The 23,949-nt window shown below is 46.6% G+C and overlaps 2 protein-coding genes across 2 annotated transcripts; one reads left to right on the forward strand and one right to left on the reverse strand.

Annotated features, from left to right (window-relative positions):
• Positions 1-1,852: 1,852 nt before the first annotated feature.
• Positions 1,853-3,604, reverse strand: LOC109773301 (uncharacterized). The gene has a single exon (XM_020331998.1). The coding sequence runs from the start codon at positions 3,602-3,604 to the stop codon at positions 1,853-1,855; it is 1,752 nt and encodes a 583-aa protein (XP_020187587.1).
• Positions 3,605-4,698: 1,094 nt separating this feature from the next.
• On the forward strand, positions 4,699-11,798 carry LOC109773299 (uncharacterized protein At2g37660, chloroplastic). Its single transcript, XM_020331995.4, has 9 exons — positions 4,699-4,999; positions 8,726-8,812; positions 8,900-8,958; positions 9,455-9,550; positions 9,673-9,753; positions 10,185-10,247; positions 10,331-10,504; positions 10,814-10,909; positions 11,290-11,798. The coding sequence occupies exons 1-9, from the start codon at positions 4,738-4,740 to the stop codon at positions 11,356-11,358; spliced, it is 987 nt and encodes a 328-aa protein (XP_020187584.2). The 5' UTR covers positions 4,699-4,737; the 3' UTR covers positions 11,359-11,798.
• The last annotated feature ends 12,151 nt before the right edge of the window (positions 11,799-23,949 follow it).

Raw genomic sequence — 23,949 nt, forward strand, 5'->3', positions numbered from 1 at the left:
AGCCATGAAATCCAAGGGAGAGAAGGAAGGCCCGAAAGCGAAGAAACCACGTGCGAGGAGCTTGCTTGAGGCCGTAAAGAGACTTGTGGAGGCGACAAACATGATCCGGACGAGCGGTGTCAACAAAACCAGCCGGTTGGGAGCAGTAGACGAGCTCGTTGAGATCACCATGGAGAAAGGCATTCTTGACGTCCATTTGGTGGATGGGCCAAGAGTGGGATGTGGCAATGCTCAACACCACGCGGATAGTAGCCGGCTTGACCACCGGACTGAACGTCTCATCATAGTCCACACCTTCCCCTTGTGTGAAGCCTCGAAGCACCCAACGAGCTTTGTACCGTGCCAAGGATCCGTCCATGTTGAATTTGTGGCGATAGATCCACTTCCCCGTGACCACATTAACACTTGCAGGCTTAGGCACCAAAGACCACGTAGAGTTATTCATTAAAGCAGTGTACTCATCCAGCATAGCTTGGCGCCAATTTGGGTCTTTGAGGGCTGACTTGTAGGTGGGTGGAATGGGTGAGATGGTGGTGGATGGGGTGTAGGCAAGGAAGAGGCGACGAGGCATGCAAAATCCGGATTTGGCGCGAGTAGACATTTTGTGTGCGTTATTAGGTGGTGCAACAGGGACGGGACGAGGCGGTACGTTGGGCGGTGGGGGTGCATGGGAGCGGCGATCCCGAGGAGGATTCGGTGGGGCTGGTGGCAGACGGATCCTATCGGCAGGGCGTGTGGAGCGAGGAGGATGCGGGCGCAGTGGGGCTGGCAGGTGCGGCAGAGGCGGGTGGGGATTGGGTGGAGGTGGACGCGGTCGGGGCGGTAGTGGTGGACCCGCAAGAGTGGCCGGTGGAGCGAGGACACGTGGTGGAGCCATGCGATGGGGGCACGTCGCGACGAGCGCGCACGGGCGTGCATGGGGTGGTGGGGTCCGGAGACTCGGGTTGATCGGGCGGTGGATCCGAGGAAGCAGGATCGGCCAGAGATTTGGTAGGGGAGATACGGTGGGCGGGATCATCTGTGGACGTGCGGGTGTGTGGTTGTGTGTATGGGAAGCACGTTTCGTCAAAAATGACATGGCGAGAGATGATAACACGGCGCGACTCCAGATCAAAACACCCATAACCCTTGTGCTCTAGGGGATACCCTAGGAAGACGCAGCAGACAGAGCGAGGAGAGAGCTTGTGGGCCATGGTGGATGATGTGTGAGGGAAGCATAAGCAACCAAATACTCGGAGATGATCGTACGTGGGATTTGAGCCGTGGAGGAGATAGTAGGGTGTGACGCTGGCAATAACACGAGAGGGACGACGGTTTAGCAAGTATGTGGCGGTGTGAAGAGCTTCTACCCAAAAGGGAGGGGTGAGATTGGCTTGGAAAATAAGGGTATGAACGATGTCGTTTGTGGTTCGGATGAGGCGTTCAGCCTTGCCATTTTGGGGCGACGTGTGTGGGCAGGAGAAGCGGTAGGCGACGCCGTTGGAGGAGAAGAACGAACGGAGGGAGGTGTTGATGAACTCACCACCGTTGTCACATTGCATGGCTCTAATGACGACGTTGTATTGGGTGCGGATAAAGGAGAAGAAGCATTGGAGAGTAGTAGACGTGTCTGACTTGTGATGGAGAGGGAAGGACCATGAGTAATGAGTATAGTCATCCAACACAACAAGATAATATTGATAACCAGAGAAGCTTACAACCGGTGAGGTCCACAAATCACAATGTATGAGATCAAATGGTGCATACGATTTACTAAAAGAAGAGGGAAAGGGGAGGCGAGACTGACGGCCTAGCTGACAAGCAGTACAAGGTGTATGAGCCTCTTTATTACAATCGGGAAGAACTGTTTTAGCTAATGTGGAGAGTGTATGACCGCCGGGGTGTCCGAGCCGATGATGCCACAATTCAGGTGATGCAGTGGCAAGAAGTGCGGCGCCGAGGACGCTTTATTGCCAACAAAGGGGTAGAGGTCGCCGTTGCTAATGGAGATCATGAGGACCCGCCGCGTTCGAAGATCCTTCACAAGAAAGCCACATGGGTAAAACTCAACGGAACAAGAATTATCCTTAGTGAACTTGGGAACTGAAATGAGGCTAGTGACTACGTGTGGAGAAACGAGAACGTTGGTGAGGCGGAAATCGTGAGGGGGGCGGGCGACAGAGCCGGTGGCCGTGACGGGTATGTGTTGGCCATTGCCGACAAGAATGCTAGTTGGCACATGCTTTAAAGAAGAACTAGACGAGGTAAGGATACCTGGATTGCCGGTGATGTGGGAGGAGGCGCCACTGTCGAGGTACCAATCCGACGACGGAGTGGGGGGGAGGCCGCCGTTGCTGTAGGCGGCGTTCAACATGGCGAGGTGCTCCCATGAAGGTGGTGCAGGCGGGTAGTACGGTGAGGACGGAGGAGGCGCCGATTGATACATCGGGTAGGCGTGGGCATGTGAGCCGGGCCGGGGGCCGAGAACCCCGGCGGAGTTGGGCGGCACCCATCCAGGTCGAGGCAGAGGGAGCGCCATCCCGTACGGGGCGAAGTGGCCCGTGAACGGGGCGGGCTGCGACGGTAGGCCGCGTCCACCAGAGTCGTGGCGGCCACGCCCGCGTCCACGTCCACGCCCGCGGCCATGGTCGGCACCGTCACCGCGGTCACCACGGCCGCGGGGCTGCGGCGGAGGCGGAGGCGGAGCCTGGGAATGATCGGAGCCGCGGTCACCAGAGCGGTCGCCGCGATCACCCTGAGAGCGCACGCCAGATCCAGAGGCGTCGCCCGATCCGGAAGCGCCAGGGAGAGCGAACGCCGAAGCGCTCTCCTCAGCAGCACGCTGGGCCTGGGACTCATCCGCCAGGACGACGTGGGAGAGGACGGTGTCGAAGGGCATGGTGGATGCCTGATCGCCGAGGATGACGCGGATGGTGTCGAGCCGCTTGTCGAGGCCCTGAAGGAATTGGGTGGTGAGATCCACCTCTTTGACGGAGTGGTCGATGTCGGCGAGACCATCAGTGAGCAGCTTCAGGCGACGGGTGTACTCGGTGACGGAGAGATCGCCCTGCTTCAGATTGCGGTACTGGCGGTTGAGCACCATGAACCGCACAGCCCGATTGGCGAGGAAGAAGGCCTCGATCTTGGTCCAGAGCTCGTACGTGGTGGTGGCGCCGATGACGTGGTCGATGAGGGGGTCGGCGAAGGTGGCGTAGATCCAGAGCACCACATGGGCGTCCAGCTCCAGGTACTGGGCGTCGGCGTTGGGCGGAGGGGGATGCTCGATGAGGAAGGTGACGCCATAGCGGACGAGAACGAGCATGAAGAATGACTTCCACTTGTGGTAGTTGTGGTCGGCCTGATTGAGCAGGAATTTGATGTGGTTGGTGATGTGATCGAAGAAGATCGGATTGCGAGGGGCCGGGGTGGGCGGCGCAGGAGCCGAGGACGAGAAGAGGGGGGCGAACTGAGAGGGGCCGGTGCTACCGGATGCGCCGGAGAAGATGAACAGGGAGGATCCCGGCGAGGTCGCCGAAGAGGTGGCAGGGGCAGTCGCCGAAGAGGAGAGGGAGCTCGGCGAGGTCGCGGCGTCGGTGGCGGCAGAAGAGGAGCCGGGCTCAACCATGGCGACGGAAGAGGAGGGCCTGGTAACTGATACCAAGTTGGAGGAAACAATTCACTCTCTATTAATCATCAAGTGTTACATACATGGTTTATATACACCGGGCGCTGCCCGAGTCATGAGGCACGCAGGCCCTTTATCCTATATACATGGGCACGCATAACAGCACGTTACAACACAACTCAACAAAACGTGTGCATATTGTGCGAATTGGGGTACATGCTTGGAGGTGCGATCCAATATTGTGTAACGGCTATCTTACTATGCGAGTCACGTATGCAGAACCTGAAAAATGCTCTGGAAGCTTTGTTAATGCTTCTGAAGCAAGGGGGCTCACAAAAATCTGCTATAGAAAAAAAATGAGATTGAGTTCTTCAGTGACATATTGGCTGAAACTGGAGAAGGTGATTATAAACCAGATTGGATTCATGTTACCCAGTCTTTCTCATTAACATAGTGCTCTATGACAACTGACATGTTTTTTCTTGCTTATAAGGATTGTTGTTTTTGGACATATATGAGTCTTTTTGATTCAGCTTGGAGAACTGGAACAAACGATGTCAGCCCCAAAAGCAGGCAAGTAATCAACGAAACCGAGCCAACAAGTCAACAAAAGGTTAAATGACTATGCTTGGGGTGGATGCTGGCTCGCTGAGAAGGGCTCTGCTTTTACTCCTGCTCTTCCCGAACAACAAACACTCCATATACTAATAGTTTCCAGTGTTTGAGGAAAGCAAGAAAAGATGATCAGCTCGGCATGAGATTGACAAAATGCAGCAAAACGAGTGAAGAAAAAAAGAAATGTATACAGATTTGGCTCAATGAAACAAAAAAAAATGGAATTTTCAAATTTGAAAAAAGAAAATGAAATTATCAGAGCCAAGTTTCGATCTTGGGACCTGTGGGTTATGGGCCCACCACGCTTCCGCTGCGCCACTCTGATTGCTGCCGTGCTTGTTCTGAAACTTAGCTTTGTATAGCTTCCTCGACCTGTTCCTGAAGGAATGAAAATAAAAGGTGGCCTGGCACGGCCCAAGCCCGACGGCGGCCCGGCGTGATACAAAGCCGCGACCCAGCCCAGCCCAAGTCCCAGCCCTTCCTCTGGACCAAGAATTTCGCGGCTTTCCACCCTCGCAATGCAATCGCCTTATCCAAACCAACCAGTCACTCACGCACGCGCGCGAAATCCGCCGCCGGCGGCTCCCCAGATGCGCGCCCCTCCCCTGCTCGCGCCGTCCACGCCGCAGCCGGCACGTCCTCCTCCTCTCCGTCCATTGCGCACGGGGCTCGGTCGCTCCTTGTTCTTCTCGCCGAGAAGGCCGCCGCTTCTCGCCGTCGCGCGGTCCAAGAGCAGGGACGACGCCAGCTTCACCGATCGCATCCTCGACTACATTGAGGGTAATGTCTGAAATCTCTGTCCGTTACCGCGCGTTCCTTCCTGCATCTCCGGATTTATGTCAGCTGTAGAGCGATTGTTCAGCGTTCTGTGCGAATGCAAATCTTGGGGCTCGGTAAATGTTTTTTTTATTGAGTCGGAGGCTCGGTAAACGTTGGTCGCCTGAAAAGTGGGCGTACATGTTTTTTTTAACAAGGCAACTTAAGAAGAGGAGAGTTACCCGGTTAATTAGCGGAAAACCGGGTGAAAACTGTCACAACCTACAGAATCAGGCACACAAAATCTACAGCACAACACTGCTGCGAAGAATATACATAGGTGAGGTTGCACGATTGGTGTCATCATTGTCACTTCTCTGGTTCTACCTGAGGAAGCGTCCGCAATTTCTCCGCAAACGTCCGTCGACAAAGCCCACACCGCAGAGGCTGTGAGAAACCACATGAAGATCCATGCCAAGCAATCGGCCACACGCATCGCCGACTGTGCATCTCCAATCTGACGGCGAGATACGAAGGAGAAATATGCAAGGCTGGGGCCACAAAAGATCACCAAAGAGACCACTTACCACTTGTCATTATCACCAACCGAACTCCGACGGCGCAGCCGAGGCTGCTCATCAATGAACAAACTGAGATAATCCAGCGGGCACGTCGAAGGGCCGACTACCGCAACCATTAATTGCCGTTATCTCGACATCGCTCGCCACAATCATCATTGCTACGCCCACCTTGAAGACCATCACCATCCTCACACCATCCATTGCCCCCTCCAAACAATGACATTTGCAATAACGACGCCCCCAAGGGGAGCATGATGCAAAAACACCACCATCGTTCCACTCCGGGGAAATTTGAGGTTTCTGCCTCGTGGTTGTCTGGTTGGAAGGGTGTGCACCATGCCTTGGCGACATCTTCAAGAAAAAGTGGTGCTCGAGGGCATTGACACTCCCCCTTGGGGTTGTCTGGGAGGAAGGACAAGCACCACACCTTTTTTTAGAACGTAGCCTCGTGAAGAGCCCGGCTTTGCATTAACGTGGGTTTGGGACTCCCCGGTGATGCTCGGAGAGTAGTCTTTCACTTGTACACGCAGTGGTTACATGTTTGGATTGTGTTTTAGAGACACGGATGATGCAATGATCACTAAAAATCAACTTTTTATACTTGATATGTAATGTGTTATGGCGCTGCTAGAAGGAGGGCGCGAGAGGGCCGGCCGGGGCCTTTTGCCCACGGCCGGGCAAGAGGGAAGGGATTTCCTTCTTAATTCTTGCTTAATTAGATTGATACATCTCCTCTCTTTATATAGAGAGGTTTACATGACTCCCAAGCAAGGCTTACTTGACCTCTAAGCAAGCGACCCTTATCTCTAATTAACCCTAAGACTAACGGGCTATACCGCCAGCCCAGGCCATTAGGCCCATTACATATTCTAACACTACACCCCACCTGGATATGCAGCTTGTCCTCGAGCTGCAGCCTAACCAACTTATAACCATGACTCGATGCAACACAAACCTAACACCTAAAAACAAGACTTTTACATCTCGGCTTGTTTTATTACTCTCAACCTGAAATGGAGTAGGACGATTTATTTTGGACCCCTTAACAAAAAGTGGACACCATCCGCATGTCGGACGTGCACGTGTACAACCACCTGGATCCCATGGACACCACCTGAACAAAAGGAGTGCATGTGTATGGCTGTTGGTCTGCACCGCACAGGGAAGAGTGGAGGGCTTGCGATGGAGAATGACGAGGAGGGGTGCGCCCCCCCAACCGCCGATGTCGCAGACTTTGAGGTCGCTGCCCGCGGGGACAACAGCATGCCCAAGATCCCCGACGCAGCGGACGAGATCGAGGTCCTTTGCGCATCGAAACGCAGGTGGGAGGAGCGGCAGCTGCAGACCACGCATCTCCCGCACACGCCAACGCGCTAGGAGGCCGCGCGCAGCAGCCTGCAGCGTCACCGCCGCCGACACGTGGCGGGTAGTGATCCAAGCCGGAAGCGGTGACGGCAACGGCGACGGCGGAAACTTGATCTGCTGGATGGGGACGCCCTGGGGAAGCGGTAATGGCGACGACGGGAACTTGATCTGGTGGATCGGGACTCTAGCCGGCGCGGTCGATGTGGCGCCGGAGCTGACCGGCGGTGGCTGCTGCAGCGGAGCGCCGGGCGCGGCGGAGGCCGCCAGGAGCGGCGCCTGCCACTGTAGCCAGGGCGGGGCGGTGGTGGCAGTGGATGGCAGCTGCAGCGGCTGCTGCAACGGCCCGGCGAGCGCGGCGGGGACGCCCTGGGGCAGCGGCATCGGCTGCTGCGGCGGAGCGCAGGGTGCGGCAGAGGCCGCCAGGAGCGGTGGCGGCCACTGCAGCCAGGGCGGGGCGGTGGATGGCAGCTGCAGCGGCTGCTGCAGCCGCTCGGCGAGCGTGGCGGAGGCCGCTTGGTGTAGCGGCTGCCACGCAGCCACGGCGGCGCGGTGGCGGCGATGGGCAGCGCAGCTCGGTGCGGCCCGTAGGACCCGGCCAAGAACAGGCGGATCTCCTGGACCGCCTGGGTTAGGTCCCGCAGCACCTTGGACACCTCCTTCGGGGTGAGGACGGCGGGGACGGGCGCGACGGAGGATCCCGGCAGCGGAAGAGACGGGTTGGGCGGCGGTGAAGACATGATCGAACCGAAGCTAGCTGATACCAAATTGTTATGGCGCTGCTAGAAGGAGGGAGCGAGAGGGCCGGCCAGGGGCCTTTTGCCCACGGCCGGGCAAGAGGGAAGAGATTTCCTTCTTAATTCTTGCTTGATTAGATTGATACATCTCCTCTCTTTATATAGAGAGGTTTACTTGACTCTCAAGCAAGGCTTACTTGACCCCTAAGCAAGCGACCCTTATCTCTAATTAACCCTAAGACTAACGGCAGCCCAGGCCATTAGGCCCATTACATACTCTAACATAATGGCTGTTGGGAATATGTTTGCAGTCTACCCCTATTTTTCTGCACTTCTCCGTGGGGTCGCTCCCAATTTCATACCTGAGGCTAAGGGGTAGAGACATTCGTATATTGCATTTCAAAAGAGTCGTCTCTTATATAGAGAAGATTCTCAAATTTAAACTAGTTTCGAAATAGAGTCCAGATTAAACTACCAATCATGTTATACTCCCTCCGTTCCTAAAGATAAGTCTTTTTTAGAGATTTCAATATGGACTACATATAGAGCAAACTGAGTGAATCTACACTCTAAACTATGTCTATATACATCCGTATCTAGTCCATATTGGAATCTCTAAAAAGACTTATATTTAGGAACGGAGGGAGTAGTTCATATGTGAACGGATTCTATCTTTGTAGTCACACCTGTGAGCAATCATCATGATCATGTCTAAATTCCACTAATCATGTATGTCGCTATTAGTTCCGTAACCTAATCCATGATCTATTTCCTCCCAACTATTAATGTACCTGGGCAGTCTTCCAATAGCATGCAAAGTATATTATATTTCATTGATAATCGACCAGTTACCTTAAAGATATAGAATACTTAACTACATTCCATCAAATGATAATCCCATGCTGAGTAAGTAAATCAGTTTCATGCACAAATACATGTATGATTGCACAAATAATGTATTATTCCATAATGAGGTAAGCTGAATATTAAATTTTGTTGGATCGAGTCTATTTGTGGAAGTCTTGTGCTATTGACTACCAGGTTGTATTCTCTGAAATCTTTTTGTACAGGCGGTCCAAAGTTGAGGAAGTGGTATGGAGCACCCGATTTGCTTCCCAAGGATGGGGGTGCCGAGGGCGAGGAGGATGAGTCTTCAGGTGCATAGACAAAAAAAATCCATAAATGTATATACCGTCTTGTTGTCATTATTTCTTATTTGTTGGCATGTTCTGGGATGAGAATAGATATCGAGGAGCCTCGAGATGCCGTGCTAGTTACCAATGGTGAGAGTGAGATTGGACAGGTTTGATTTGTTCTTCAAGTTCCTGTTTCCAATCAGTGCAGAAAATGCTATCTGGTCCTATGTTCAGTATGTCACTAGTCACTATACCCCAATTTCTTCTGTATTCTTGTGCTATGAGCTGAACAATATACTGTATATTCTATTCTTACTGACATGTGTGTCCAAAGCCAAACTATCAGTTTCTTAAGGCAATATTTTGACACTTACACAAGATTTTCTCTACAATGTAAACTTTTAATTCTACCAACGTAAAAGAGTTCTTTCTGCAAATTCTTTTTGGGAAACTACTCTAGGATATTCAAATCATTTTAGAAAGACTCAACTGGCGTTCATATATCCTCAGATGTCGCCTTCATATTTTTTCCCATTATTAATATCCAGAGTTCTTTGTTGCTATTTCTGCTGTTTCTCAGTGAATATCGCAATGTCTAAATTGCATATGTACAGCTTGATAAAATTTCTCAATTCCTGAACTTTCATTTGCTTGTATTTTCAGATGGTGATATTATCACTAATTCTGAAAAGGGCCAGAATAAAAGCATTAGTGAAGGACAAACGATCAACTGGAGAAGCTTTTGGAACTTACGTGGAGGTGACAATTTTGAATTCTCACCTAAAAAATTCTGGTTATTTATCATGTGTTATTTTTCATCAATTTTTCTCTGATAAATACGGTGACTTGTCTTAACATTCCTTGTTTCGGTTTCCTTGTAGTGCATGGTTGGCAACATCAGAGACAAGTCCTTCACAAGGAAAACATTAAGGGGTGTTCGTGCTGTAATTTGTCCAACCGACGTACGTATCCACTCAATGTTCATTGTTTATTCATTTATGAAACTTTTCTGGCATAATCCTACTATTTCGTTCTATGCACAATTATTGATTGCTTGTCGCATAAACGAGTTACTCAAGCTCAACGTTTGATGTTAGTACATCACTGTATTTTTTGTCTTCCCCACCTTTTGGCGTTATTGAGACATGCTCTTGTGTTTGAAGATTCCTGTGTGGCATGAGGTTTATCCATGTAGACTTATGAGAATCGAAAGTTTGTACAGTGTATCTGGTGGTACTTATGGATTGATTTCTTCAATGTTTATCTGTGTAATTTAGTTGTGTGTTCAATACTTACGTCAGAACTGTTTCAAGACTTTTCCTTGTGGCAAAAAGTTCTCTTCAGCATAAAAAAGCCCTGATTGCCTTGACGTTCTATTGCAAATTTTCAACAGGATGGCTTCTTTTCTGACCAGATTGACCTCAAAGGTGTCGAACACATTGTCCTGCTATCCCAGGTTTACTCCTCTCTTGTAACCTCGGGTTACCCGGTTCAGCCTAGTTTTTAGCCACTACCATAAAAAATCTTGATAAAATGCAGCTATCTGTCTACAGAAATAGCGGTGGGCTCCAAGCTATTATGAACAGCAAACTAAGGAAGCTAGCCGAGCGAGACGAAAATGTGGTTCTTGCATCTGGCATCCCATCTACGATAATCAGGAGTGCTTCTCTCGAGACCACTCCGGGTGGTGAGAAGGGGTTCAATTTTACAGAGGTACCAGACTACTAGCACACAAAGCTACCTTATCTCTCCAATAATGTTGCATAATTTAGACCAACAACTTTCAGTGAGAAAAGCTAAAGCTGTACAGTAAACCACACAGCCAGACAGGGCACTGACGCCATGGTCTTTGTCATGTAAGATTAATCCACTAGGTTCATTGGACGTATCATGTAATTTGCAAATTTCTCGCAAAAAGAAAGTAATTTGCACATAACATAGACATAGTAAATATAGATAATTATATTTCTTTTGTATTTTTGAGGCAAGAGTATCTTTTCGTATGGTCCATGAAATACGCAGGGTATAGCAGCCAAGGGGAAGATAAGCAGAGAGGATGCTGCTACAATTTGTGTGGAGGCCCTGGATGCCATTCCCCAGACAACACTCATATTCGAGGTAATTAGCTCAAGAAAGGCTCATGTAGGAGATTGAATATTGTTCATTTCCAATACGCTGCTATATATGATGAAAGTAGTGTTCTATGAACCCAGTGCCTGATCTAGGGTTCTACGAATGGGGTGCCAAATTTCACAAGCACAGTCCAACTGTCATGGACAATGCCACTAATCACACCCACAACTTCAAAATGTGTCAAAAAATACATCAATACATGATATCATAGCTTAATAATTTCATCTAATATGTTTGAAATAGGCTTTGGGCAATTCCCCAGCTTGGTTGAGGTATAAATTATACATGTCTGAACCTTGTTCACTCTTGCGCGGTGCACGAGGAAAGGGTTTATGCCCAGCTTCTTATCTTCCGTGTTACTTCAGGTGGCAAATGGCGATGAAAATGTTACAGACTGGAAAACATGGTTTGCTGAACGGATGGCAAAGGGCTAAAGCAAAGGCACATGATTGGAACACACGGTTATCTTATTTGTTTATGTATAGAGTATATGAATATAGGAGAAGGATCCAAAAGGAAAGAGATTCAACATTTCCGCATCAGAGTCACTGCAGCCCATGACAATCTTATCACAGATATGAACAAAATGCGTGGATTTGCATCCACTAGTCTTCTGGGAAGTCTTGCATCAGTTCTGAAGCTGAAGTGCAGTGATCCAATTATTTACAGGTTCATGAACACAAGCAACAGCGATATTTCTTTCTTACATTTTTTTTTATGTTTTTATAATCTACATTTGCAATATACAGGGCACATCATCTGTTAAACTCATTCTTTTGCCATGGCAATTAACTGTAAATATCATCGTACTCTACTCATCAAAAGGATGTGAAAGCTAAGCTTGTTAATATTGTCAGGCACTATTTCTGCTGAATTGCTTGGTTGTCCCCTAATTGATTGGGTAACTCTTGTTTTCCTAAAGAGAAACAATATTGAAAGAGCCTTGTACAATCGTGCACCTGCTGTTATCCAAATCACAAGTTGACAAAAGATGGTTTGTGATGTTGAGGAGGTTTTGCCTTCTATTTATACATGCGGGCTATGGCTGTTAGCTTGGTAGCTATCCATCGGATTCGGGGATCCGTTACATTAGGCAATCTTGTGATTTAAGTGGAAAATATCTCCCTACAGCCATAAGACCCATGATCCTTCCTTATGTCCCCTCTAGTCCCCACCTGGGTGTTGCCTGGAATGGGGCATGGAGATGTCATTGATGTGGTCTCGAATAAAGTCATGCACAATCTAAAGGGAACTATGGGTCGAATTGGATCTCCGATACTTATGAGATAAAGGCCACGCAGAAAATTTTCCACACTTGGAAGTGGCGCTGTTTCATGGAAATCTTGTAAGCAAACCATTTGTTTAGGAAGGTAAGTAGACCATCTTGGTAAGGTCAAGAGTGGAAGCTGAACTCACAACATTGGATAGAACCACCGTTGAAGCAGAATAACTTCATGAGTTTTTTATAGACTTGCCGGAGGTTGAGAAACCAATTTTGGCTATCCTCACAACTATCAAAATGTAATTGTCAAATTGAATAGTTCTAAGGATAATATGAAGTCCTCAATGCATTCAAAGAGAAGACTGGAATATGCTAGGAAATCGAGAGACTCTAGAGTGATATCACAAAGAACAAAGAACAAAAAATCTGTTAGACCCCTTCACAAAAGGGCCATCACAAAATTTGATAGGAAATACACTGAGGGAGATGGGAATGAGTCCACTTGCTTACATTGGGACCCCAAGTGCAACGATTTGTACCTAGTAGGGAAGCGATATTTGTATAGATTCATGAGAGAGAAGATGCTATATAGATAGTGTGACAAAACCAATAGTCTAGGAGATGGACTACTCACAACTTATCATGGGAGCAGCGAATCAATGGTTGATGAGGAAGGCGGTGAATTTCCTCTACAGTGGAGTGTTGATGCAGGGCTGCGGACACCTTTGTCTCGGATTGCGAAGTGGGAGCAGTGAAGAATTACACGATAATTGGAGGGGCATAAATAGACCATGCGGTGAATGGAGGGACCCGATGTCCCTTTGTGGGGGCACATGTGGGTTGGCCACATATCCTATGTGGAAGGATGTGTGGGCCCCATTTGTGGGCGACATCACTACCCGAACCATGTGTTAGCAGGTGTGGCATCCTCTAAAGTTATGATTAAACCTACTTATATATATATCACCCAGGGTGCAGAATAAGTTATTCTTCACCCGAGGTAATCTTACAATCATTTCATAATTAAATTACGTTTGAAATTCAAATAGTTACATTCCTATTGATTCACTACATAAAATTTGGCATAAGAAAATAAAAATATAGGTCATAAGAGAAGAAATTTGCAGTTTATGTATATTTTACACTATGTTTTTACGTTTGTAATTTTACATAACGTAAAATATTTTTACGACGATTATATATTTTCTTACGGTCTAATTTTACGTTGGAAATAAGACAAAACTTACGGAACGTAAAATTATGATGCATTGATGGTAAAATAGAGGGGGGTGAAGAATAACTATTCCTCACCCAGGGTGACGAATAGTCAATCCCTAGGACAACAGTTTGGGGCACCTAGGTGTCGAGGCTCCTTGCCTTTCGACCACTCGATCGCATTTAGATGTGTGCTGTTGTAACGGGTATTGTTGTTAACGGGTTATTCCATTACAAATTTCCGATCAAATTAATTGTAGCATAAATACTTATTGAATGCCATAAATATACCCCGCAAAAAAAAGAATGCCATAAATATGACTCCATGCACCATACATGGCAAGAGTCCTTTCGTGGGAAAGAAAAAAGTAGCATGCATGGCAACATTGCATGTTGATAGACATAACAGGAGATAGAAATTAGAAATTAATGTGATACTCCGTAGGAATGTAGGAAAAACTATTCGTAGTTAGTACGGTATGCACGATTCATATTTTGACTGAATTACCAAAATGTACACAAGCATATCTTAAGTATGTGTATATTTTTATTGGATGAATACCCGGGTATGTGTACATTTTGATTAGGTATAACACCCATACATGAATATTTTCGTTAGGTATAATACTCAACTGCATACTTCAAATATCTATGGATACACAAAATTGAAAGTACTCGATATTTTTTAGGTATGCGCGTACTCATCGTATTTTCCTATAACTACATACCCCGACATGAAATGCATGAGTACATACCCCAAAAATACGTAGGTATTATATCTACTTATTTTTGAAGTACATAGGCGCAAATAATTGTATATGATACCCAATAATTGGTATCGTCTAATAATATGTACCCAACACATAAATATTTTCATTAGGTATACCAACACCCATAAATATTTTCATTAGGTATAATACCCAACAATTGGTATAATACCCACCAACTGGTATATTATCATTAGGTATATTCCGGAATATTATTGTTAGGTATAATACCACGAGTACGTGTGTATTTTTTGTTACATAAAATATTTTAGGTATGTGTATATTTTTATTAAGTATAATACCAACACCAACTTGTACATATTTTAATTAGATACCCATCAACTGGTATGACGGTCTAATAATATATACACATGGGTATCAGGTATGTGTGTATGAACAAATATTTTTATTACGTAAAAGGAAATTAGGAACACGTACATGTACATGTCTTAAGTTCAAGTAGAAAAAATGATTCAAAATTGAACGTAGATGATCAGATGGTTGCCGAATCTAATTTATTTGAATTGTATGCGTAGAAAGTGTCACTGTAGAAAGAATGCGAGTAAACTAGGAAAAAAATCAAACGCTTAATGCTATCTCGTATATATGGAAAGTCTTGCATGGAGTAAATTAGGAAACAAATCAATAATAATGCACGTCACTTACATCCAAATGCTTAACGGGTTGACTCAAACAAGGTGCCCAGGCACCTAGGTGCCCCAGTTAATTTACATATATATATATATATATATATATATATATATATATATATATATATATATATATATATATATATATATATATATATATATTTCTCTAAGGTCTAAATGTTCATGTAACTTACAAATACATAGACTTGCAGCTGGCCATATGCAATAGGTTTGTCCAAATAAAGTCATAACATTGCATGTTTTGTCATTTTGAGAAGACAATGGATATGTTTTGGCTATATCAGAAAGACCCATGCGAGTTATTGTTGCGGCAACCTACCGCATGTGATCGGAGATCCTGTGAATTAGGACCTAGATAACCAGAGGAGTGTCTTTACCAACCCTCTCTGTTGAAGATGCACCACTGTCACAATATTTATGACAAGTTGACTTTTATCTTTGTGTTACGAGGCTTGTATAAGCAAAATGTCCTATAGAGCAACCTTACAAGAACACACACCTATGTGATCTCAACCGCTAGACACGATCTATGAGAGAGGGCAATATGCCCATATATAGTAAGCTGTTGAATAGGACAAAAGTGTGGCTTATATGCACTAGTCATGGGGTTATTAGCCTTCAACAACCTATTGATAGTACTAAGAGAATTGGTGAAACTTATTCATGCAAAACTGACCATTCAAGACATAGTCTATTTATTCAGTTGTGGTTAAATGTAGCTTCGTATTCTTGGTGGATGTTCAAAGTTAATAAGTGTCTACTGAAAACATTGGTAGATCAAAATAATGATTGGAATAGAGGATGACCCAATGCATGTCCAAGATCCGCTGAACCGTTGTTTCAATTCATTTATGGACAAATCCTATAGGCGTGGGAAAACCGAATTCGACAAAGAGTGCTTTGTGATCCCGAAGGGATAGGGCCTACAATACATCGTGCAACTGCAAAGGTAGGTGCTCGAAAGAGATAAGGATACACACACTATCTTTAAGATGATAAGATCATATATTTGCAAGAGATATACTCATAGTGTTGTGTGTGGTTTTTGCCGGTTTTCCTTAATTAACCGTGCTTGTTTGGTTTTGGGGTCCGGTTTCCCTCCTTAACTGGATCAACTCTCTTCTTTTATAATGCAATGTGGCAGCTCCCCGCCCTCTGATGAGGTTCCGCCATAGTACCGGAGATTTGATCGTATCGCATAGTACCGAAGATAGGAAACTCGATGGAGAAGAAGAGTAGCCTATAAAAGGACCTGAAGACCGTATCAATAACCCAAACCATTCATGTCGCCATTCTCACAAAACCTAGTTTGATGGATCAATGTATATCACTAGTACTTATCCGGTGGCTTTGAATCTGGGTTAAACCACCATCTCTGTTTCTCCGATGAGATACCTTTAGGCTCCCATCCCCTCTCGATTGTTCTCCATACTCATCGACTGATTGTAAGATTGATGTTCACCAATCGTTAACATTTGTGAAAATAAAAATAATCATAAATTTCCATGAACATTTAAACTACTTTTCAATGTTGGTACCATGGTTTATACAGGCAGTTTTTTTTACCGTGTATGATGACTTGCCACCACCACGTGAAGAATCATACACCACTTTTCCTCGACGTGAAGCGCATAGCCTGGCTCGGCCGGTTTGTGGCTTCGTCAGCTGAACTGCTGAAGGAAGGCATGTTTAGTTCATATAAATCTGCCAGAAGGTGTTGATTCATTGTAACACAGCCATGTAATTAGGGCTAGTTTCTCAACTGAAAAAAAAACAGTTTGCCTTGATGAAGTGATGATAGCATTTTAAATAAGTATATATTATGGGACGGAGGGACTAACCTGTAAGTCAAATTAAGCAAACTTGGTTTCGTGGTGTAGTTGGTTATAACTTGTAAGTCAAATTAAGCAAACTGAAGGTCTCCGGTTTGAACCCGGGCGAAGCCATTTATGTTATTTTTTGCCTTTTTTCACTGACTGGGCTCGTACTTTGCGGTGGTATTCAGACGAGAGACTGTTAAAATATGCACCCACGAATACCAAACTTATCCAATCAATTGCTCCACATGCTGCTGGACAGTCGAGGATAGTCACAAACCCAATGACCGGCGTTTGTGTTACAGTCTGTTCCGCTTTCTCCAAAACCACGATTCGCAATAGCCCAGGCATAGTAAGATGATGTTCGTCTTCCCCGATTCTACGGTGAATAATGTTACGAGTACTAGTATATTACACTAAGCAGAGTAATCAGTTTAGACATCTCAATGGACTCGAGTTGCGAATTATAAGAGTTCACATTGAAGAAAGACAGCGGCGAGCTTTTCAAAGCCTTGCATTCCTGAATGCTCATGCATCGACAGCCCAAAGTTCCTCGCCTCGCCGCCTCTGGAAACTCAATGGTTGGCTGGTACATCCATCGGTGGCCCAAAAGCTCCTGCCAACTCTTGAAACCGAATCCTTTATAAGTATATGTAAGAAAAAAGATGCTTTAGAAGGGGAATCGTGCGAAGAATACCCGCAAAAAAAAAAGGAATCGTGCGAAGAAAGAAGTTTGCTCTGTTACTTGACAAGGAGGCTTGCACAATTATAGCGAATGGGAGGCATAGTTGGCCATCATGCACCTAGCATTACTATTTCACCTATTATAATGCACCTAGTATGACTATTTCACTTATTATAATATATGCTAACGTGAAGTCCACCCATGTTTCATAGCAGCACCGTACCAAAGGCCACCCATGTTTGCTCATATCATCGGAGTTGGACGCTTTGATTTGCATGGGAGTTAATTAATTGACATGCCTCACTGTATAATACTATCCAACAAAATAGATAATGATTGTGTTTTGTAACCTCATTGTATGAAGGCTTCCTATACAATTAAACTGTATTATAACCAAGATGAGAGTCACAAGTTAACTTACACTTTCTCCAACTATCCCTTGGTCCTTTGGATAGTAATTTCAATGCCAAATGTACTCAAAAAGTTCAGAACTTTGCAAACTCTGCCATCAATCTCTTCACATTTGACTTTGATAATCTTTAGGTATCCTGAAATAGCCTCTGGTTTCTCCATCAAACGAGCATTTTCTTCCACTTCCACTGAACATGTGGGTTTTTCTTGCTGTAGCAGACAAAAATATTTCACCAACATCCATCAATCATGCGTGAAAAGAAAACTTAACGCTGCATCAACTCTGCTACTGTCCATTTATAAAACATATACCTTATGCAATTGAAGTGTCAGATTCTCAAGAACCGGCGAATGTTCAAGCATACAAACTAGTGCACGGAGGTCAGGTTGCACACACCACTCGTTCAGCAACAATGTCTTTAACTTACTAAATGTAGGGCACCATCTCAAATCCCTTTTGAAAATAAACTGAACAAAGTGCAAAACAGTTACAGTTAAGGATCTAGTTTTAAAGTCCACAATGAACTGGTACTGAAAGTGTGTTGGACCTTTGGATAAACATTAAAAATTTATACTTAGAGGAAGTATACAAGCAATTTCAGTATGTCATAATTAGCAACTCTCTCTACATTTACAAAGAAATATTAACATATCATCTGGAAATTCACATCATGAACATGCGGACTTAATGTATATATATTCTCAATATCACAAGACTATCTCAACTAGAATTGGGTCAGATCTCAAAGTGCAGTCGCATAAACATATATAGAATTTCTAACATGTACACAATGAAGCATAAGAGCTCATCCGGTGGCAATACATGTAGCTACACTATTTTCGTCATTAACTGATATGCAAAGATGGATAGAGATCACGATAGAGACCACTGTAGAGATCAGAACACTCATGCATTAAAATCAAGATGGAAATATGGGTAAATTTACCATTCCCGGATGAGCTATCAACTCCAAGTTTTTAGCACGAGACAGACCTCCAAGAAGTACGCAACCACCCTTGAGGCCATCATTACCACAGCAATCCAGACAAGTACCACAACACTCCCCAGCAAAAAAACCTTTATGACAGTAATCCACTGACCAGATTTCAGAACTGACAACTGCGGTTTCTAATGACAACATGCTTTCGAGAAATGGGGTTCTACCTCCACATGATTTGAGTTGCAGCAAAACAAGATTTGGAACAGAAATATTAATCCGGACATCATCCTTGAAAAAACAATCCTTGATGCTCAGATGCTTTACAGACTGGGACAGGATGCTACTAGCATCTAAGTCACAGTCTTTTATCTTTAGATCCTCCAGTGTTGAACAGCTTGAAAAATTTAGGAAGTTGCTCTTCAACCTCCCTTTAGAAATCTCTAATCTTCTTAAATACCGGGAGACCAGAGGAGGGCCATCCAAATAGCGGGGCACGTACACCGGCAAAGGGAACTTGACAGTGAGGACCTGAGTTTGGCATGACAAAGCATGATGGATCCATGTTGATATCCAAGTAAGGTCGTCTTCAAAATGATGATCATACTTGATCTCGACCTCATCCAGAGTTGAGTCAGGGTCTCGGAGGAGCAACAGGCAGCTCACAAACTTAGTAAGGAAAACGCCGCCGGCAGCGGCGGAGCTATGTAGGAACCTGGGGGGGCTGTGCCCCCCCCCCCAACATGGAACCAAGTTGTGAAGGAAAAACAATTATGAGGGCTTAGATGAGAACTTTTTTAATTTTGGCCCCCCATACTCTTGTATTTTACGTTTCGCCCCCCCAACAGATGTTGTCTAGCTCCGCCACTGGCCGCCGGTGCTCACCCCCACCTCCCCATTTCGTTGATGCGAAGACGGCGCATGGATTTCCAAAGGTAGTGCCAGCGCTTGGCAAGCAGGCTGGTGTGCACTGCCTCATCCGCCGGCAGGAAGCCAAGAACATGGTGCAGGACGTCGTCCGGCAGGGCGCTGATCCGGTCCTCGTTGCAGGACTTTGAGGACTTCTCCGCCCTGCTTGTGTGAGGCATTCCGTCAAACAGGTGGTGGGCGCTGGAAGCTGCGGGAACACGAGGGGAACAACCTAAGGGGAGGGAGGCAGCAGGGACGACAAAGATCAAAATCACAGATTTGAAAGCTCACCTCTCAGGCCTTAGGTCGATTCGTCCGCGCGGCGCTGGCCGGTGGCGGCGGTGAGATGACCGGACGAACACCACCCTTGCTCCCTCTCGACCAAACAGAGCTCAGCGACGGCGACGGAGGAGATCAGCACAACGCAGCCATCAGCCCATGATTCACTTACAGATCTGCGTCGAAGCTTTCGAATCAGCGGTCGTCGCTCTTGCTCTCGAGCCCTAAGAGCATCTCTAATAGCTTGTCTATACGGATGTCTATACTCGTTTTCCTCACGTGAGCCCAAAACAGGCGTCGAACAGCTTGTCTATATGGTCGTCCAAATATACACATCCTCTAAATCGACCTCGATAATGTCCATGCCTGGACAATGTGAAGGCGTCGTCTAAACTCAACTGCAGTCATGATTTCTTCCACTCCCCAGCGACGGCCCACCTGTCATGGTCCCTGTATATAGACTTTCTGATGCAAAATTGAAGTGTATATGAGGGAATTCTTTTAGACCATTGTCTATATGAATATATAGACATTCAAATATACACATGCTATTGGAGATGCTCTAACCCTAGGAAATGCGGCTGCTTCTATTCGATTGATTTCGCACAGTACATGCCCAGTGTTTGAGCTGCGGACGAGCGACACTACTACTAGTCCACTCACCGGGCTTGAACAGTACTCAAACCCTAAACCCTTCTCAAACGTCCGGGCGGGCCATCCAGTCACTGACCGGTCATGATTTTTCAACCCAGACGGACGTCTCAGACGAGCCTCAAACACCCGAGCTGACCGGCACCCCTCATATCCAGCTCAAATATGGGGCGGATATGGGGACGTCTGAGCATGCCCGCCATCGGACTGGCGAAGGGGTCCCAGGCGGAAACGCCCTGAAACCCGGCGGTCTGAAGCTCGTCTCCTTCGTCAGACCAGCGGCGCCGCATGGCGCAGCTCCGGCGGCCCGCATAGTGCATAGCCCGGCTATTTAAGTCGACCGGCGTCACCGAAACCCTACCATCCATCCATTTTTCCTCCTCCGGAGCGAGCCATTTCTAACGCTGGAGGGCTGGCTCGAGCTCCTTGAGCAGATCTGGGCTAGGTGCGAAGCCCGGATCGCCGCGGGGCTACCTCCGGATGCAGTGGATCCAGAGGAGGAGTTGGAGGAGGTGGTGGACGAGGACGAGGAGGAGGAGGATGAGGGGGAGGAGGAGGAGCCGGAGGAGGAGGAGGATGTGGGGGACGCCGGCGACGCGAATCTGCAGGCCGAGCAGCAGGCCATCCTCGATTCCCTTCGGTCGGAGTCAACGAAGGTCAGACGCCGACAGGAGATGGCGGCGCACCAGGCCACGAAGGAGGCGGAGATGCTCGCCTTGAAGGAAATATGCCCTAGAGGCAATAATAAAGTTATTATTTATTTCCTTATATCATGATAAATGTTTATTATTCATGCTAGAATTGTATTAACCGGAAACATAATACATGTGTGAATACATAGACAAACAGAGTGTCACTAGTATGCCTCTACTTGACTAGCTCGTTAATCAAAGATGGTTATGTTTCCTAGCCATAGACATAAGTTGTCATTTGATTAACGAGATCACCTCATTAGGAGAATGACGTGATTGACTTGACCCATTCCGTTAGCTTAGCACCCGATCGTTTAGTATGTTGCTATTGCTTTCTTCATGACTTATACATGTTCCTCTAACTATGAGATTATGCAACTCCCGTTTACCGGAGGAACACTTTGTGTGCTACCAAACGTCACAACGTAAATGGGTGATTATAAAGGTGCTCTACAGGTGTCTCCAAAGGTACTTGTTGGGTTGGCGTATTTCGAGATTAGGATTTGTCACTCCGATTGTCGGAGAGGTATCTCTGGGCCCACTCGGTAATGCACATCACTATAAGCCTTGCAAGCATTGTGACTAATAAGTTAGTTGCGGGATGATGTGTTACGGAACGAGTAAAGAGACTTGCCGGTAACGAGATTGAACTAGGTATCGAGATACCGACGATCGAATCTCGGGCAAGTAACATACTGATGACAAAGGGAACAACGTATGTTGTTATGCGGTCTGACCGATAAAGATCTTCGTAGAATATGTGGGAGCCAATATGGGCATCCAGGTCCCGCTATTGGTTATTGACCGGAGACGTGTCTCGGTCATGTCTACATAGTTCTCGAACCCGTAGGGTCCGCACGCTTAAAGTTACGATGATAGTTTTATTATGAGTTTATGTATGTTGATGTACCGAAGGAGTTCGGAGTCCCGGATGAGATCGGGGACATGACGAGGAGTCTCGAAATGGTCGAGACGTAAAGATCGATATATTGGACGACTATATTCGGACTTCGGAAAGGTTCCGAGTGATTCGGGTATTTTTCGGAGTACCGGAGAGTTACGGAAATACGTATTGGGCCTTATTGGGGCATACGGGAAAGAAGAAAAAGGGCCTCAAGGTGGCCGCACCCCTCCCCTTGGTCTGGTCCGAATTGGACTAGGGAAGGGGGGCGCCCCCTTCCTTCCTTCTCTTTTTCCCTTCCTCTTTTCCTATTCCATATGGGAGGTGGAATCCTACTAGGACTAGGGAGTCCTAGTAGGACTCCACACTTGGTGCGCCCCCTCCTAGGGCCGGCCTCCTCCTCCCTCGCTCCTTTATATACGGGGGCAGGGGGCACCCCAGAGACACAACAATTGATCCTTGAGATCTTTTAGCCGTGTGGGGTGCCCCCTCCACCAAATTACACCTCGATAATATCATTGTGGAGCTTAGGCGAAGCCCTGCGTCGGTAGAACATCATCATCGTCACCACGCCGTCGTGCTGACGGAACTCTCCCTCAACACTCGGCTGGATCGGAGTTCGAGGGACGTCATCGAGCTGAACGTGTGTAGAACTCGGAGGTGCCGTGCGTTCGGTACTTGATCGGTCGGATCGTGAAGACGTACGACTACATCAACCGCGTTGTGATAACGCTTCCGCTGTCGGTCTACGAGGGTACGTGGACAACACTCTCCCCTCTCGTTGCTATGCATCACCATGATCTTGCGTGTGCGTAGGAAATTTTTTGAAATTACTACGTTCCCCAACAGTGGCATCCGAGCCTGGTTTTATGCGTTGATGCTATGCACGAGTAGAACACAAGTGAGTTGTGGGCGATATAAGTCATACTGCTTACCAGCATGTCATACTTTGGTTCAGCGGTATTGTGAGATGAAGCGGCCCGGACCGACATTACGCGTACGCTTACGCGAGACTGGTTTCACCGTTTGGAGCACTCGTTGCTTAAAGGTGACTGGCGGGTGTCTGTCTCTCTCACTTTAGTTGAACCGAGTGTGGCTACGCCCGGTTCTTGCGAAGGTTAAAACAGCACCAACTTGACAAACTATCGTTGTGGTTTTGATGCGTAGGTAAGAACGGTTCTTGCTAAGCCCGTAGCAGCCACGTAAAACTTGCAACAACAAAGTAGAGGACGTCTAACTTGTTTTTGCAGGGCATGTTGTGATGTGATATGGTCAAGACATGATGTGATATAATGTGTTGTATGAGATGATCATGTTTTGTAACCGAGTTATCGGCAACTGGCAGGAGCCATATGGTTGTCGCTTTATTGTATGAGATGCAATCGCCCTGTAATAGTTTTACTTTATCACTAAGCGGTAGCGATAGTCGTAAAAGCAATAAGTTGGCGAGACGACAACGATGCTACGATGGAGATCAAGGTGTCGCGCCGGTGACGATGGTGATCATGACGGTGCTTCGGAGATGGAGATCACAAGCACGGTGCTTCGGAGATGGAGATCACAAGCACAAGATGATGATGGCCATATCATATCACTTATATTGATTGCATGTGATGTTAATCCTTTATGCATCTTATCTTGCTTTCATTGACGGTAGCATTATAAGATGATCTCTCACTAAAATTTCAAGATAAAAGTGTTCTCCCTGAGTATGCACCGTTGCAAAAGTTCTTCGTGCTGAGACACCACGTGTTAATCGGGTGTGATAGGCTCTACGTTCAAATACAACGGGTGCAAAACAGTTGCACACGCGGAATACTCAGGTTAAACTTGACGAGCCTAGCATATACAGATATGGCCTCGGAAC

Source organism: Aegilops tauschii, chromosome 6, assembly GCF_002575655.3.
Source record: "Aegilops tauschii subsp. strangulata cultivar AL8/78 chromosome 6, Aet v6.0, whole genome shotgun sequence".
NCBI lineage: Eukaryota > Viridiplantae > Streptophyta > Magnoliopsida > Poales > Poaceae > Aegilops > Aegilops tauschii.